The 20,610-nt window shown below is 35.1% G+C and overlaps 1 protein-coding gene across 1 annotated transcript in view; it reads left to right on the forward strand.

Moving 5' to 3' along the window:
• The window catches only part of COG6 (component of oligomeric golgi complex 6), a 65,881-nt gene that overhangs the window by 19,049 nt on the left and 26,222 nt on the right, over positions 1-20,610 (forward strand). Inside the window, exons 5-9 of the mRNA XM_089494004.1 lie at positions 3,327-3,438; positions 4,087-4,169; positions 4,282-4,352; positions 12,128-12,221; positions 19,778-19,906. Of these exons, the coding sequence (XP_089350130.1) occupies positions 3,327-3,438; positions 4,087-4,169; positions 4,282-4,352; positions 12,128-12,221; positions 19,778-19,906 (489 nt within the window). The remainder of the gene's footprint in view (positions 1-3,326; positions 3,439-4,086; positions 4,170-4,281; positions 4,353-12,127; positions 12,222-19,777; positions 19,907-20,610) is intronic.

Below are 20,610 nucleotides of genomic sequence, written 5' to 3' on the forward strand. Positions count from 1 at the left end.
GTTTATGAATACGTTTCCAGACAATTTTTTAGCCCACCTCTGCACCTTTTCCAGTGCTATGATATACTTCTTTAAAATAGATTCCCAAAATTGCACAGCATGTTCAATGTGTCATCTGCAACATGACTTTCAACACCTATTTTATATAATATATATATATATATATATATATATATATATAATAAATAGATGAATATAGTAGAAATTTACTAGTCTGCCTGATCTAGTGAATTTAAAGTCCTATGAAGATGATCAACAACAGCTTACTTCTAACTTTAGAGCTAAAAGAATCAAATGATACTTTTTATTATTTGACAATGATACTAATGATGTCTGAGGCATTAGGCCGGTAACATGTACCATGGAAGCCAAAAATGGCAAAAGAGGTGCCCTTTAGTTTAATACAAAAATAAAACTTTTTATTGTGACATACAAAAAGTGTCGGCCAACATTTCTGCCAACCCATTGCAGCCACGGTCTTGATGAAGCAAAAAAGTTGACCACCGGTTTTTCTGGCCCATCTAGCCTGCCTGCAGGCTGCCTTCATTTGATCTTTGGCCTTGTCTTATGTTAAGATAACCTTACATTTTTCCCACACAAGATTGAAGTCCTTTCTATATTGACTATTGTGGTTTAACTGAGTTTTTTTCTGAAAAGGTAAAGTTGAGTATTCCATGAATGGAAGTTTTTAAATTGTGGTTGCAATAAGCATTTTTTTTAATACTAGAAACCCGCATGTTGGCTTCAGTATCTGTCGCTTGTGGGCAGTTTCCGTTTCATTGATCCATGTTGTAATTTCTTTCAGCCTTCGTCTTTCTAACTGAATAATAAGCACAAAACTTGGCTTTACGAAGTTACTGTAAATGAATTAAAGTAGTTGTGGTCTCTGTGCTGAAATCCCAGGAAACAGTACTCTGTTGTAGTCAGTTCAAAGGCAAATGGACTATCACTTTATTGACAGCGTGAGTTCGCTACCACGGGAGCCTGGTTCCCATAGAAACTGGTTAAACTGGGGAATAGGCCTTGATTAGGCCCTCCTGAGATCAGGAAGCGAGGCCGTGCTGGGGAACGTTCCCATGATCTGCCTGCTTTGTATTCCTGTGGCGTCTTTAAGTTTTCAATAAGACTTTTGTTTCCTGTGTCCGCAAGACTTATTCTTACAAGCGTGTTTAAAAGCCAGGCCAGTTATTTCAGCCGACTTCCTACTCACAGAAGTGCGATAGCCATACATGCTTAATATTTTGCGCCTTGTGACGTTAAGATTGTGACAATAATAATTTGATCCCTGGCAATTTCCATGTTAAATAAAAAGGCTATTAAAGTTTAGGGCAACTCCTAACCTGGGAACTTGCAGGCGGATTTAATGTTACTCCCTTACTTCAGTGTGAGCTGTGAAGGTCCCACACACACAGCCTACATATTTATCTGCTGCCTTAGCCCAGGCCTAGGCTTTGTTGCTGCCGTTGTTACTGCTGAGCGTCAGATGCGATGTTCCGGCTAGTGGTAGTGTAAACTGGCCAGATTGTAACTGGCTTATTAACCGGTGGTGTATTGTGGGGCCTGATCGCTCAATAGGGCTATCCGCCCTGGGTATGGTGGCTACTGTGTCCCCCCAAACCTGTGGTCCTAGTTAGCTAAGTTTAGAATGCACCTCAGCCAACACCCATGATGTTTTCTCACAGAAAGCGCTGAGCTGATCCTGCATAATGCATAGTTTGTGTGAGAAGACCTCTTGAAAGTTATCTAGCCATTGACTAGATAACTTATTGATCCAGCTAAACGACTGGGTCAGAGCATCCCAAAAACTGTGCGTTGTTCCCGGTCTGCAGTGGTCAAAAGTGGTCAAAGGAAGGAAAAATGGTGAACCAGCGACAAGATCATGGGCAGCCAAGGCTCGTTGATGCATATGGGTGGGTTGAATCCACCAGACAAGCTATTGTAGCTCAAATTGCTCAAAAACTTAATGCTGGTTATGATAGGTGTCAGAACACACAGTTCATCGCAGTTTGTTGCATATGGGGCTGCGTAGCCGTAGACCAGTCAGGGTGCCCATGCTGACCCCTGTCCACTGCTGAAGACACCTACAATGGGCATGTGAGCATTAGAAGTGGACCACGAAACAATGGTGGAAGGTGGCCTGATCTCCTGAATCGTGTTTCAGTCATATTATGATCTGTGTATATTCATTTTAGGATAAGAAGTCAGATTGATATGAAGTGAAAGGATAGTTTCCAGGTGATGCTTTGCTGCCATCTCCTGTTTGCAGAATTATTAGCCTTGTTATCTTTTTGTCATATTACACAAAATGAAACTTGCATATCTATCAACAAAGGAAACGTCTTCATCCAGTTTTGATCCAGTGACTGAAAACTGGTTATCCTACAGTTCTTAGATGTAATAAGTAGTCGCAGTCCACGTCTTGTAACGTGAATAGTAATAGCAGAACAAATTGATCCCAATTTAACAGTGTTCTTTGTGCCTTTACCAGGAGACACTGTATTGCATTAAAGTGGGTATAATTTAAGCCTTCTATTCTCTAAACCCTTTAGTGAAGCTAATTCCAGTTTGCAGGCACAAACGTCTGGTAAAGAACTGTCAATTAGCAGCTGAAGTATTCACTGAAGCAATTAAATGTAGAAACAAAGAGATACTCACAACATACAAAAAAGAATGAGAACTGCAGACACTCAACACAAAGACCTTGTAATACCTTATGAATGGACAGAAAACAAACTGGGAAAAGAGGCTGTCTTTGTGAAAGTAGGTACACAAGTAGAACAAGAAGCCATCCGTAAATCTTTTTCTGATCTCCAGAAACAAATCCACGCTGGTGCGTTGAGCAGATTTCAACAGTCACCCAAGTGCCACCTCTGTTTCTATAGTTTATTCACAAGCCAAGTCTCCTAAACCCTGTAATTGAACTTGGCCTGATCTTTTTGCATCATGGAATAGCCTGCCGTCAGAAGTGGTAGAGACTAATACAGTGAGGGAATCTAAACATGAATGGGATAGCCATAACGCTATCCTGAGTCTAAGACAAGACCAAGGAACAGTCCCTACAAATCTGCTGTCAAAATCTCAAATCTGGGACAGATTATATAGAATATAGATTATATAGAATTTATATTTTTAATCCCTCTGGTTAGGTAACTAGGAACAGGGGGTTACCGTGGCCTGCTACAGAATTCAAGTTACCTTATTTATAGTCCTTACAGATCCGTAATAGCAGTCCTTTGGTCCGTAGATTAATGTGTTGTTAACATACTCGTGTTATTGATTTATCTTGTTAAAGTTACCTCTATTTTATTTTCTGCTTTTTAATACAGTCAGAGACTAGAGGTTCGAGCACAAGTTGCAAATGCCTTCTTAGACAAGTTCCAGCTTACGTCGGATGAAATGAATATACTCCGCGGTAGTCGAGAAGGACCTTTAACTGAGGTATGGCCTGATTTTCTGTACAGTGTATATTATTTAATAATAATAAAATAGATTCTGCTTAGGGGCTCCCCTTTTACTGCTAACTCGCCAAATACCAGTAAAAGCAGACCCTGGACATGGTTACGTTGTCAGCCCTCCATAAATATACATTTACTCTGATCCTGTGACCTACTGCCCTTACATTCACTTGATTACTAATATATTACTTACTAATAATAATATTGATTGCTATCAAAAGAAAAACCAACTGCTGTTGAACCCTTACCAGCCCAGCATCCTGGTCAGTCGCGTAGGTCGCAGGTATGATAGGGCCGTCCCTGCCCCACACATCCAGAAATAACGGTGCCACAACAGGGCCAAAATAGCTACTTATTTTACATGGTGTAAACAAAAATCTACTTTTCTGTTGGAAAAGGAGCCATTCCTAAATACAGTAACTTGACATCGATTAATAAATACCGGTACTATTTCCTGTGCTTTTGTTGTTGTCATAATGGTCATTAAATGCATTTAACCCTTGAGTGCCAGAGAAGTATGCAGTCCATTGCAAACCCATGCTTTGATCGCCTATAACCCAGTGGTTTGATTTTAAGTAGTATTTTTTTATATTCTGTGCTGATTTCTGCTTCTTCTTCTTTTGATTTGCAGGACTTTTTCAAAGTACTGGGTAAAGTTAAGCAAATACACAACGATGTAAAGTTACTACTGCGTACAAACCAGCAGACCGCAGGGTAAGGATCGTGGCGTGGATATTTTGGCTGTAATATTTTTCATTTTCGCATTCTAAGTGGCTAATATGCTTAATGATCTAATGATAATTAGACAATTAATTTTTTTCTTTAGCCTTGAAATTATGGAGCAGATGGCACTCCTTCAAGAAACATCTTATGAAAAGCTTTACAGATGGGCACAAAGTAGGTGTTTATTCTTAAATGGATCTCACAGTCATATTGTCACCTGATTAGATACATATTGATCCAGCTAAAGTTTATTCTTTGTATTATGTACATAAACGTTTGCATTATTATATGTATTCTGCAGTGTGTATGTATGGATGTATATATATATGTGTGTGTATATATATGTGTGTGTATATATATATATATATATATATATATATATGTATGTGTGTGCATATATATATATGTATGTGTGTGCATATATATATATGTATGTGTGTGCATATATATATATGTATGTGTGTGCATATATATATATGTATGTGTGTGCATATATATATATGTATGTGTGTGCATATATATATATGTATGTGTGTGCATATATATATATGTATGTATGTGTGTGCATATATATATATGTATGTATGTGTGTGCATATATATATATATATGTATGTATGTGTGTGCATATATATATATATATGTATGTATGTGTGTGCATATATATATATATATATATGTATGTATGTGTGTGCATATATATATATATATGTATGTATGTGTGTGCATATATATATATATATGTATGTATGTGTGTGCATATATATATATATATATGTATGTATGTGTGTGCATATATATATATATATATGTATGTATGTGTGTGCATATATATATATATGTATGTATGTGTGTGCATATATATATATATGTATGTATGTGTGTGCATATATATATATATGTATGTATGTGTGTGCATATATATATATATATGTATGTATGTGTGTGCATATATATATATATGTATGTATGTGTGTGCATATATATATATATGTATGTATGTGTGTGCATATATATATATATGTATGTATGTGTGTGCATATATATATATATGTATGTATGTGTGTGCATATATATATATATGTATGTATGTGTGTGCATATATATATATATGTATGTATGTGTGTGCATATATATATATATGTATGTATGTGTGTGCATATATATATATATGTATGTATGTGTGTGCATATATATATATATGTATGTATGTGTGTGCATATATATATATATGTATGTATGTGTGTGCATATATATATATATGTATGTATGTGTGTGCATATATATATATATGTATGTATGTGTGTGCATATATATATATATATGTATGTATGTGTGTGCATATATATATATATATGTATGTATGTGTGTGCATATATATATATATGTATGTATGTGTGTGCATATATATATATATGTATGTATGTGTGTGCATATATATATATATATGTATGTATGTGTGTGCATATATATATATATGTATGTATGTGTGTGCATATATATATATATGTATGTATGTGTGTGCATATATATATATATGTATGTATGTGTGTGCATATATATATATATGTATGTATGTGTGTGCATATATATATATATGTATGTATGTGTGTGCATATATATATATATGTATGTATGTGTGTGCATATATATATATATATGTATGTATGTGTGTGCATATATATATATATATGTATGTATGTGTGTGCATATATATATATATATGTATGTATGTGTGTGCATATATATATATATATGTATGTATGTGTGTGCATATATATATATATATGTATGTATGTGTGTGCATATATATATATATATGTATGTATGTGTGTGCATATATATATATATGTATGTATGTGTGTGCATATATATATATATGTATGTATGTGTGTGCATATATATATATATGTATGTATGTATGTGTGCATATTGTTAGGGATATTAATGAGACAAAATAGGCAAAACCAATATTTTATCACACACGCAAAATAACGACGCTACCAAAGATTGTAGTACCACATCCACAATATTAATTTAAGGAGATACCCTATATTTTATCTCCGATCCTAAATCCTTTCATATCGCCGAAAATTATAATTCAAATCAGATATATATCACAATAATAATCAATCAAAAATATTTATTTATTGTGAATACAATTTATAAAATCTATATATGAGTCAAACAGTGCATGATATAAAACACGAAATTCTTAAAACATGTCAAATTGCAGTATATCCAAATACGGTATATTATCGAAAGTTATCAATATGAATTAGTACTTTGAGTCTAACACAGCATTAATTTCCATCCCACTCAGCAACCAAAAATGATAATCAGGGCGGTAATAAAAAGATCACTAACTCTATTATATTAGTTTAACTAATATGACAATTTAAAATAATTTAATAATGTCCAAGAGTATTCAGTGACATTCCTAATAGATGCAAATAATGTCAAACTTCATCTACAGGTAAAAGTACCTTTTCATTATTGTTATTATCACGGGTTATAAGCTGCAGTCTCACAAGCCGTCATATACAATAATGCAATATACTATTTCCCAGAAACAGGGAATTCTATACGAAGAAGACAAAATTCACCTCTAGTGAGAATAATAAAACAATTATATTTACCACCACTTGTTGCTGTTGTCCAACTGGTCCTTGTAGAAATTAATCCAGGTTCATTGGCAAGAAATTAAGTGGAAAGAAATATAACTTACTAAAAGTTATATAGGTTGGGACTCAAAGTAATTCTAAGAGTAAAATTATGGTGCCAGGATCTTAAGATTCCAATTCTCTGGGGTAAATTTAAATGAGTCCGTCAGGGTCTGTCTGTTTCAGGTCTGTTTCTTTTTTTAAGGTCCGTTTTTAAGGTCTGTTTTTTAAGGTCAGCCCCCTAATTATTAAAAACATAAGCTTTTAAAGACAGAGCTTATTATCATAGCCTCCACCTCTTGATTGGAATTCTCCAATCATAACGGTGGGTTTTACCCATTATAATTAGGACTTCTACTCATATTTACATCGTTGTAATTTCTTAATTTACCTCCGAGAGACGCTCTGGTCTAAGAAATAACTTAAGACCATTACATATGTGTTAGGAATTTATCCTTGGTCACCTTATCTTTAGATGTTACCTCCTATATAGTAAATCAGGTCTTTGTAGTCACTCATATCTCCAGACGTTGCCTCCTAGGTAGTAAATTAGGTTTTGGTGGTCTTACGACGTATCCCCCATTCCAATTTACATTCCTAAGGATATGCAGTGTCTACTCCTTAACTTTCTCATGGAAGATAACATTAATTGAATCATATATACTGAATACTTCTTTGTTCTCAATTATTGAGGGAACAAAGACACACAGAAATAACCGTTATATGATTAAATAAAATAAAATGGCTCTGACTCCATTTTGTGCTCATGTAAAATACAGAATATATAGAATACATGTTTTCTAGCATAAAATATCTGACAATATATATGTATGTATGTGTGCATATATATGTATGTATGTATGTATGTGTGCATATATATATATGTATGTATGTGTGCATATATATATATGTATGTGTGCATATATATATATATATATGTATGTATGTGTGCATATATATATGTATGTATGTGTGCATATATATATGTATGTATGTGTGCATATATATATGTATGTATGTGTGCATATATATATGTATGTATGTGTGCATATATATATGTATGTATGTGTGCATATATATATGTATGTATGTATGTGTGCATATATATATATGTATGTATGTGTGTGTGCATATATATATATATGTATGTATGTGTGCATATATATATATGTATGTATGTGTGCATATATATATGTATGTATGTGTGCATATATATATGTATGTATGTGTGCATATATATATGTATGTATGTGTGCATATATATATATGTATGTATGTGTGCATATATATATATGTATGTGTGTGTGCATATATATATATGTATGTATGTGTGCATATATATATATGTATGTGTGTGTGCATATATATATATGTATGTATGTGTGCATATATATATATGTATGTATGTGTGCATATATATATATGTATGTATGTGTGCATATATATATATGTATGTATGTGTGCATATATATATGTATGTATGTGTGCATATATATATATGTATGTATGTGTGCATATATATATATGTATGTATGTGTGCATATATATATATGTATGTATGTGTGCATATATATATATGTATGTATGTGTGCATATATATATATGTATGTATGTGTGCATATATATATATGTATGTATGTGTGCATATATATATATGTATGTATGTGTGCATATATATATATGTATGTATGTGTGCATATATATATATATGTATGTATGTGTGCATATATATATATATGTATGTATGTGTGCATATATATATATATGTATGTATGTGTGCATATATATATATATGTATGTATGTGTGCATATATATATATATGTATGTATGTGTGCATATATATATATATGTATGTATGTGTGCATATATATATATATATGTATGTATGTGTGCATATATATATATATATGTATGTATGTGTGCATATATATATGTATGTATGTGTGCATATATATATGTATGTATGTGTGCATATATATATGTATGTATGTGTGCATATATATATGTATGTATGTGTGCATATATATATGTATGTATGTGTGCATATATATATATATGTATGTATGTGTGCATATATATATATATGTATGTATGTGTGCATATATATATATGTATGTGTGCATATATATATGTATGTATGTGTGCATATATATATATGTATGTATGTGTGCATATATATATATGTATGTATGTGTGCATATATATATATGTATGTATGTGTGCATATATATATATGTATGTATGTGTGCATATATATATATGTATGTATGTGTGCATATATATATATGTATGTGCGTGTGCATATATATATATGTATGTATGTGTGCATATATATATATGTATGTGCGTGTGCATATATATATATGTATGTGCGTGTGCATATATATATATGTATGTGCGTGTGCATATATATATATGTATGTGCGTGTGCATATATATATATGTATGTGCGTGTGCATATATATATATGTATGTGCGTGTGCATATATATATATGTATGTGCGTGTGCATATATATATATGTATGTGCGTGTGCATATATATATATGTATGTGCGTGTGCATATATATATATGTATGTGCGTGTGCATATATATATATGTATGTGCGTGTGCATATATATATATGTATGTGCGTGTGCATATATATATATGTATGTGCGTGTGCATATATATATATGTATGTGCGTGTGCATATATATATATGTATGTGCGTGTGCATATATATATATGTATGTGCGTGTGCATATATATATATGTATGTGCGTGTGCATATATATATATGTATGTGCGTGTGCATATATATATATGTATGTGCGTGTGCATATATATATATGTATGTGCGTGTGCATATATATATATGTATGTGCGTGTGCATATATATATATGTATGTGCGTGTGCATATATATATATGTATGTGCGTGTGCATATATATATATGTATGTGCGTGTGCATATATATATATGTATGTGCGTGTGCATATATATATATGTATGTGCGTGTGCATATATATATATGTATGTGCGTGTGCATATATATATATGTATGTGCGTGTGCATATATATATATGTATGTGCGTGTGCATATATATATATGTATGTGCGTGTGCATATATATATATGTATGTGCGTGTGCATATATATATATGTATGTGCGTGTGCATATATATATATGTATGTGCGTGTGCATATATATATATGTATGTGCGTGTGCATATATATATATGTATGTGCGTGTGCATATATATATATGTATGTGCGTGTGCATATATATATATGTATGTGCGTGTGCATATATATATATGTATGTGCGTGTGCATATATATATATGTATGTGCGTGTGCATATATATATATGTATGTGCGTGTGCATATATATATATGTATGTGCGTGTGCATATATATATATGTATGTGCGTGTGCATATATATATATGTATGTGCGTGTGCATATATATATATGTATGTGCGTGTGCATATATATATATGTATGTGCGTGTGCATATATATATATGTATGTGCGTGTGCATATATATATATGTATGTGCGTGTGCATATATATATATGTATGTGCGTGTGCATATATATATATGTATGTGCGTGTGCATATATATATATGTATGTGCGTGTGCATATATATATATGTATGTGCGTGTGCATATATATATATGTATGTGCGTGTGCATATATATATATGTATGTGCGTGTGCATATATATATATGTATGTGCGTGTGCATATATATATATGTATGTGCGTGTGCATATATATATATGTATGTGCGTGTGCATATATATATATGTATGTGCGTGTGCATATATATATATGTATGTGCGTGTGCATATATATATATGTATGTGCGTGTGCATATATATATATGTATGTGCGTGTGCATATATATATATGTATGTGCGTGTGCATATATATATATGTATGTGCGTGTGCATATATATATATGTATGTGCGTGTGCATATATATATATGTATGTGCGTGTGCATATATATATATGTATGTGCGTGTGCATATATATATATGTATGTGCGTGTGCATATATATATATGTATGTGCGTGTGCATATATATATATGTATGTGCGTGTGCATATATATATATGTATGTGCGTGTGCATATATATATATGTATGTGCGTGTGCATATATATATATGTATGTGCGTGTGCATATATATATATGTATGTGCGTGTGCATATATATATATGTATGTGCGTGTGCATATATATATATGTATGTGCGTGTGCATATATATATATGTATGTGCGTGTGCATATATATATATGTATGTGCGTGTGCATATATATATATGTATGTGCGTGTGCATATATATATATGTATGTGCGTGTGCATATATATATGTATGTGCGTGTGCATATATATATATGTATGTGCGTGTGCATATATATATATGTATGTGCGTGTGCATATATATATATGTATGTGCGTGTGCATATATATATATGTATGTGCGTGTGCATATATATATATGTATGTGCGTGTGCATATATATATATGTATGTGCGTGTGCATATATATATATGTATGTGCGTGTGCATATATATATATGTATGTGCGTGTGCATATATATATATGTATGTGCGTGTGCATATATATATATGTATGTGCGTGTGCATATATATATATGTATGTGCGTGTGCATATATATATATGTATGTGCGTGTGCATATATATATATGTATGTGCGTGTGCATATATATATATGTATGTGCGTGTGCATATATATATATGTATGTGCGTGTGCATATATATATATGTATGTGCGTGTGCATATATATATATGTATGTGCGCGTGCATATATATATATGTATGTGCGCGTGCATATATATATATGTATGTGCGCGTGCATATATATATATGTATGTATGTGCGCGTGCATATATATATATGTATGTATGTGTGCGTGCATATATATATATGTATGTGTGCGTGCATATATATATATGTATGTGTGCGTGCATATATATATATGTATGTGTGCGTGCATATATATATATGTATGTGTGCGTGCATATATATATATGTATGTATGTGTGCGTGCATATATATATATGTATGTATGTATGTGTGCGTGCATATATATGTATGTATGTGTGTGTGCGTGCATATATATATATATGTATGTATGTATGTGTGTGTGCGTGCATATATATATATATGTATGTATGTATGTGTGCGTGCATATATGTGTGTATGTGTGTGCGTGCATATATATGTGTGTATGTATATATATAGTAAAATGTTTACTTTTTTACGACAGATGAGTGCAGGACACTGACCCAAGAATCCTGTGACATTTCTCCAGTTTTGTCTCAAGCAATGGACGCCCTGCAGGACAGGCCTGTATTATATAAGTAACTATCCATTTATACATATATTCTTTTTAATTCCTGCATTAAGCTAAGTTTTGTAATTGTTTAAATTGTAGCTATATTTGACTTCCTTGTGTTTTATTATAGGATAGACTAATAATTATACCGCTATTGTAAGGGCTTGTCCCCAGTCACAGCTCTAACCGAACCCCTTGAAACAAGTGTCTCACTCCCCTTCCCAGTTCAAATGTATACATAAGTGATAAAAGTTATACATTAGCTATATGATTAAGCAGACTTGGAACGCCACATGTTAACATAGGAACGCAGAATTTTATTGCAAGATAAGATACCATTCGGCCCATCTCGTCTCAGTCTCGACCTAGAGCAGTGCCCCCGTCCACCCTTCCTCGTCGGAGTCTACAATGCCTTAAAAGGCGCCTTTAAGACATGGAGCGCCTGACTGTTGTGCACAGCCTCCATAGTCTTAATTGACCGGTTGAGGAGTTTAAAGATCTCCCCTGTAGCTAACACGGCAAAGGCATAAGGCTATCTTGAATGCAAGATCAACAACTGAATACGATTTTGAGGTTTTTATATCGGGGGGGGGGGGGAGATGGCAGACTAGAATGGTTCTTATCTGCTATTTAAACAATAAATAGCTACTACAGGGTTCCTGGACAGACATTTTTAGCAATAATAGGATTTCATTCTCATTTATTCAGGAAGCCATTAAGTAACTTCACCCTTAAAAAGGACAATATGGAAAAAATCTAGTTTTGTGTATTTTTCAAATTTTTTTCATCTCACATCTCACCACAAGGTGGCAGCAGCAGAACAGTATAATGAAACGCGATAATAATTGCTGATAATGCTGAATTACGTGTTTTCAATGAACTTTTCCGTTTCATTTCAATTAAAGTTGAGTGAACTTTGTGTCAATGTAAATACGCCAAAACAAATTCAGAAAAAAGTGTGGGGCTCGAGAAATATAATTAGATTATGTTCCTTTTTGCGTGCCCCAGTAATGTTAAACCTACTGGTGTTATTTGAGTCACATAAAACCGCCCAAGGACACATTGCCCAACTTTCACAACATTTCTTGGAAGCAGCATACACTTACGCAAAACTTGTGTTAAGTTTTACAAATAATCCACAGCGGTATTTTTTTTAATACCTGAAAACAGCTTAAAAGCAAATATATGAATGTATAGCAGACAAGATAATATATCTTGCTTACTCATTGCATACATGTTCATTGACTGTAAGTTTTAACTTTATTTCCTTGTTTTCAAGACAAGTTCCAGGTCTATTTTTTTTCTTTGTATTTTTTTTTATTTTTTTATTTAATCAATTGGATCTCATGATTTTGGATCTTTATCAAAATATCTTGATAAATGTCCAAGACCCTAATTGATTCCAGCTAATTATTTTCCATTTCAGTTATTGTTGTCATTTTATGTTCCATTTTTAAGTTATTCAAATTTATATTTTCCTTGTCTGATATTACATCTGCCTCTACCAAAGGCATAGCCAAGACATTTTATGCAAATGTTCCTTTATTTCCCATGAACCTTTAGTGAACATAGCATCGGAATCAGTCCCTGTAAGGGGGTTGTAAGGAGTCTTCTGGGGGCACTACCTGTGTTTAGCATGTAAAATACATAAAGCAGTATAGATGGTTTACATTGTTATAGTTCCTATATGTACGTAAAGGTACTTTCCCAGATAACTTGGGGTGAGCCACCATTTTAAAATGCGATGGGGCAATAAGGGCTCAAATATGGCACAGAAGAAGACAACGGAGGTAATTTCTAAATTAATACTAATAAAAAAACCAATGTTTATAAATGATATCCGCTAATTATGGATATAGCACTTTTCCACCTATAAGGGTTAAGTCCAGAAAACATTACGTTTGCAAAACACAGTAACATTTCCTTGGAAAGAACAATGAAAAAATTAGGTATCCAGTGTATATTAACTAAAGAGCGTACACATAGCCCTAACGTCCAAATCTCCACTGTGTCATAGTGTGCCGTTCCTTTCTGTTCAGTTAACTTAAAATGAGAGAACACAGAAGTCCAGCCCTATGTCTTTTAGTAAGTAGAAACGGTTTATTAAGCAATCGATTAAAAATAAGTTTAATTATAGTAAATGGACTTGGATCTCTGCTGCTGATGATGTCACTTCCTCAACACATTAGTGTGCACTTCTCTTTCGGTAATAATTCTTTGTGCCAAAAGAAGCAGGCAATTCTTTTTTTTTCAGGGGCCTGTTCGAGTCTTGACGTTTTAAGTGAAAAATATCCAGTCTCTAAATCTGAATCAGTATTTGGTTCCAACTACACTATATGGACAAAAGTATTGGGACACACCGCTTAACTATTGAGTTCAGATGTTTCAATCAGACCCATTGCTACAGGTGTATAAAATCGAGCACCGAGCCATGCAGTCTGCATTTGCAAACATTTGTGAAAAAATGGGTCGTTCTGAAGAGTCAATGAGTGCTGATCCACATGGTCTGTAAAGTCACCAACGCTCTGCTGATTCCACACCTGAAGAGTTCCAAAATTCCCTTGACAATAAGATCAGCACAAAAACTGTGTTTTCATGGACGGGCAGCTGCATGCAAGCCTCGCATCACCAAGTACAATGCCAAGCGTCTGATCGAGTGGTGTAACACAAAAGTGTTCTGTGGAGTGACGGATCATGCTTCTGTTTGGCAGTCTGATGAACGAGTCTGGGTTTGGTGGATGCCAGGAGAACGTTACCTGCCTGACTGTCAACTGTACAGTTTAGCGGAGGAGAGAAAATAATATGGGACTGTTTTTCAGGGCTCAACCCCTTACTTCCAGTGAAGGGATATCTTAATGGTTCAGCATACCATTTTGGGGAAGGCCCTTTCCTATTCTAACATAACTGCGCCCCAGTGCACAAAGCAAGGTCCATAAAGACATGGTTTGGATGAGTCTGGTGTGGAAGAACTTGACTGACTCTCACAGAGCCCTGACCTCAAACCCATCAGACACCTTTGGGATGAACTGGAATGGAGATTCAAGCCAAGCCTTCTCGTCCAACATCAGTGCCTGACCTTACAAATGCTCTACTGGACGAACGAGCAAAAAATCCCACAGAAACACTGCAAAATCTCGTGGAAAGCCTTCCCAGAAGAGTGGAAGCTATTATAGCAGCACAGGGGGTGCCTAAAGATTAATATATATGTATTTAGCAATGTCACAAAAGTACCTGTTGGTGTAATGGTCAGGTGTCCCAATACTTTTGTCCATGTGTTGCATAATCCTAAACCTGCATTTGTCATACACCAGATATTTGTGATGTTTTGGGTGATTACCGTACAGCTGTGTAATGTTTGACTACAGATAATCTTAATGGGATCATAAGGGATTGCCACTCTGTTCACCTCATTTACACACACACACTGCAAGAAGACACACAAAGTAAAAGTAAGCATGCATAGTTATCTAACTTATACATGTTTGTGTGTCATCTGACCAGCTGGTATGTTTGCAAGAAACCAGAATTATAATATTCAACTATAGCCAGCTGTCAAAGTTTGAAGACTGGGTAAAAAATGGTGAGACCATCCATAAAGACTAGGGCCACCATAGGAGTTGCATCAGCTCTTTTGTGATCTTGATAATATATGGGGTAACAAATGAAGAGTGAGTAGGGTTTACCTCAATCCTGTCAAGATTGGACCTGTGGGGGATGGTTACCTTCTGGGCTGCATTGATTTGAAAATGTTAATCCTCTACCAGAAACTGTTTGTTTTTACTTGGAATCACTTGAGTGACTCAAAAAACTTGAGTTCATTATAAAGGGCAATGTAGTAGCTTTTTGGGAGTATGTTTTCTATGTTAGAAGGTGCACTGACTGTTTTATCTCCCACCTATGTTTTGGTCCTACTATCACTGGATCATCCGGCTTGGCGGCAAGCCTTTTTTTTGGGTCTGAATTTTCCAGGAATTGCATCTAAGTTGACTAATTCCTGGTTTATACAACTGAGGATCTTTGACCATGTTTGCTTATAAGGATTGCACTTACATGAGACCCACCGCCACACTGTATAAATTACAGTATAAATTGTATGTTTTAATTTTGGATGTCAACACGTGGTCTAATTATCACAAATCTATTTCTGTATCTATTAAGCGTTTGTCTTCATTCAGGTTGGACTCTATTATTATGCGCAGGGCATCCGTGAGAGTTGGCAATAAACGAAACACAAACAATCCCGGCTTTCTCACAACGTTGCAGTGACAACGTTTCGCTATCTCAGCAAAAAATGATCTATGGGTCTTTAAACTTAAACTTTCTGGTCCGTCCTTCGTTTACACCATGTAATGGGAAAAGCGTAGAACTTGGTTCTCACTGAAGCCAAAGCAAAACATGGAGATAAATGTGATGTTTTGTGCAGACTCGATTGGACAAAATTCTTCTGTCCTTTCTATAGATATTTGTACTTTTTCATATCACACCATAATAATACAAAGTGTACATTTTGGAAATTAGTGAGAGTTACAGGAATTAAGTGAAGAGACACATTATTTGTATTCTCTATTATGTATTATGCTTTGCTGTTTGTTTCCAGATTGTCAGTTTGCATACAATGTTCTGTTGGTTTCTGTGTTTTGTGTTCACAAGGTTCCTCCCTTCTGAGAACTTGGGCTTGAGTTGTGGGTTCATACTTTGTGGTAAATAATAGAATAGGTCTGGAGAAATGGCAGAGATAAATAATCACATGATGACCGTTGGTCTCTATGAAGATGCTCGGCAATAAGCACAGACCTTTAAATTCTCGTTAAGCAGACACTTAATGTTCCCATGATGATTGCTTCCCATTTAGAACATGTAGGCGTTTTTTGTTTTGTTTTTTTAAACGTGTTTTTAGAGAAAAAAAAAACCAAAAAACAGTTGGAATGTCCCTGTTTATTGGATCCTTACATTGGACTACTTTGTGCCTGTTTTGTCCAAATTTTTATTGTGTATGGGCAAATAGACAAGCTTACCCTGGAGCTTAAGGACTAGTCCGTTAATTAAATTAAAGAGCACCTAATATTTTCTTGAAGCAGAAGATGGGGTCTGTGGACAACCTTTTCGTTCTTTTCACCCTTTCATGGAAGGTGCCTCTTTGCCTAATCTACTGAATTCAATATATATATATATATATATATATATATATATATATATATATATATATATATATATATATATATATATATATATGTATAGCATTAGAAGCTTCATATATAGTATTGCTAAATGCAATACAAACATTTTGCCTAGAACACTTAATGTTTATGTGACACAAAGAGCAGGCAGTGATTGGTTGTTGAAATAGAAACTGAGAAAGTTCCTAAAGTTTCTGTGTCGTTTTATCATAAGGAGAAAGAATAAAATGATAGATTATAAGGTTTCTTGGCTTGGCATACTAGACAATGCAATTAATGGTTTGGCTTAATGGAACAACACCTTTAAGTGCAATGGATTTCCTTGATCAATAGCGAACATTTGGAAAATTGTGGTTAACTACTCAGTAATTTAGTGAATATATAAACCTATGTGCATTTCAACAGCTAAATTGACCTTGATTCTTGGTTATGTCTGTATGACTACAACTTTGAGATCTCTCGATTGCTTTTAACGCTGTATCGCATCAATATGAAAATTATTCATGATCTATACATTCTTTGTTCCAGCAGACTGAAAATACACATTGGCCACAATGTGACCCATAGTTATGCGTAATAGCTTTCATTTCGGTTATTGAAACGTATCGTAATCTACAGAAGGCATTTGTGAACATGCAACGGGAATGGCTTGTGTAAAGTGGAGTTTAATTGTGGCCTTTGATCGTTCGAAATATTTAACACAATAGGTTGTTTTATGTCAAACATGATGAGAGCAATTCTGCTTGTTATGTTGTGACTGTGCAAAATGGATTTAGTTGTTTTTTTTGTGTTTTTACACATACCGTATTTGCTCGATTATAAGACGAGGTTTTTTTCAGAGAAAATGCTTCTAATCAGGGTCGTCTTCTAATCAGACCTCAAATAGAGGTCTGATTATGAGACTAAGATCCAGATCCCCCGCACCGCTGCAGGGGACCTGGATCCTCCTGTCTCCCCTCCCACACACACACACATACACACACTTACCGGTGCTTCCTGCTGTATTGCCGGGGGAGCGGGTTGACGTCTACGCGATCCGCGTAGACAACGTCCGCTGCAGCCGGAAGGAGGTGGAGTTGGCAGCGGGGGTTTGTCTGCGTCCATCCCGGATACCTTCCCCGACTGTCAGAGATCAGAGTTCCCCGCACCGGTGCCGGGAACTTTGATCTCTGACAGCCGGGGAAGGTATGCGCGACGGACGCAGACAAACCCCCGCTGCCAACTCCACCTCCTTCCGGCTGCAGCGGAAGGAGACGTCAACCCGCTGCCCCGTCAATACTGCAGGAAATTGGAAGCACCGGTAAGAGAGAGAGAGAGAGAGTGTGTGTGTGTTAAATGGGGGCATAGGGCATTTCTGGAATGCCTTTTACCCCTATATGCCACTCTGGCACTTAGGGGGTTAAAAGGCATATTATGGGGCAGAGTGGCATATAGGGAGGTATAAGGCATTTCAGGAGGCAGAGTGGCGTTAAGGGGGCATTTAATAGAGCGCTCTGCCTCCTGAAATGCCTTATACCTCCCTATATGCCACTCTGCCCCATAATATGCCTTTTAACCCCCTAAATGCCAGAGTGGCATATAGGGGTATAAGGCATTTCTGGAGGCAGAGTGCTCTATACAATGCCTTTTAACTCCCTTAATGCCACTCTGCCTCCTGGAATGCCTTATACCTCCCTATATGCCACTCTGCCCCATAATATGCATTTTAACCCCCTAAATGCCAGAATGGGATATAGGGGTATAAGGCATTTCTGGAGGCAGAGTGGCACATAGGGGGTCAAAAGGCATACCATGGGGCACAGTGGCATATAGAGGGTTAAAAGGCATATCATGGGCCACAGTGCCATATTGGTGTGGCAAGCCTGGGGGCAGATGTGCGTAACTGGGGGGCAGGTTGGAAAATACAAGGAAATAAAAACAAAAAAAATATTTTTCTCAATCATAGCTTTTATTTAAAAAAATAGTTTACATGAATTAACATTTACTGGTAAAACTTTTTTCCTTTAGGGTCGTCTTATATTCAGGCTTTTTCTTTTTTTCCTAAGTTAATATTCAGATTTTGGGGGGTCGGCTTATAATCAGGGTCGTCTTATAATCGAGCAAATATGGTATTTCCCTAATAAAATCCAAAACACAGTAACTGAAAATCAGTTAATGCAACCTGTTAAATTGATATGTCAGTATGCAGCAAACTTTTGTTTTCATAGCAGATTTCATGATTTTAGCTAAAAGCTTCACAAGGCCGTTTAAACGTAATGCTTTTATTCAAAATATAAAACCAATAGATCAGTGTATAGTTAAATAAATGGAAATCACAGTGTGATACACGTAAAGGCAATTGAAGTAACATCACCCCAAGAAAAAAAAATCTGTAAAATTTGAACAAAATTGTGTTATTTTTCAGATACACCCTGGATGAATTTGGTACAGCCCGAAGGAGCGCAGTAGTCCGTGGGTTTATTGATGCACTCACAAGAGGTGGGCCAGGTGGTACCCCTCGACCTATAGAAATGCATTCTCATGACCCTTTAAGGTAAAGCATGGCCTTTTTCTATATTTATTCTTCAAGAATACTGAAATAAACATTTATCTGTAAGAATACACGTGTTCACCCATATGGTTATGTTTTATGGGTTATCTCTCACGTTAAATGGAATGTCATCTACGTTATCCTGACTGTTCAGATAATGAGTAGCATACTTGGGAACTTCCCAGGGTAGCATCTTGCGCTTCTGTGGGAGTGGCTTCATGTGGGAGGGCAGGGATAACCCCTTTACAGTGAGGGTATTGGGTGAGCAGAGGGGAAGTGGGCGGGGCAAGGAGTGGGTGTGATCACACAGAGCTGTCCTGCTCAGAGAAGGAAGAAACTGACTGGGTGACCTGGTGAAGGAGAGCTTCACTAACACACTCCGTAGATGAAGCATGGATTGGTCGGTTAGCCCTGAACATCAGTGTATTTAGCAGTATATGGGCAATTAATATAATATTCTCCTATGTGTATAGGTAATTAATATAATGTACTCATTTATGTTTACATATACATATCCATATAATGTTGGAAATAGATTTTCTTTGTTTGCTTAAAGCTTTGTTACCCCAGCTCTAGAAAAATACTATTCTGAAAATGTTGATTTATGTCCAGCAGCAGTTCTTTCAGTCTGCCCCAGGTTTTGTACCTCGATGTGAAGTCTTGAGATGGCAATAATGCACTATAGAAAATAAACTGAAATTCATGAG

Source organism: Sceloporus occidentalis, unplaced genomic scaffold (genome assembly GCF_023333645.1).
Source record: "Sceloporus occidentalis isolate IW3139 unplaced genomic scaffold, rSceOcc1.0.p SCAF_68, whole genome shotgun sequence".
In the NCBI taxonomy this organism is placed as follows: domain Eukaryota; kingdom Metazoa; phylum Chordata; class Lepidosauria; order Squamata; family Phrynosomatidae; genus Sceloporus; species Sceloporus occidentalis.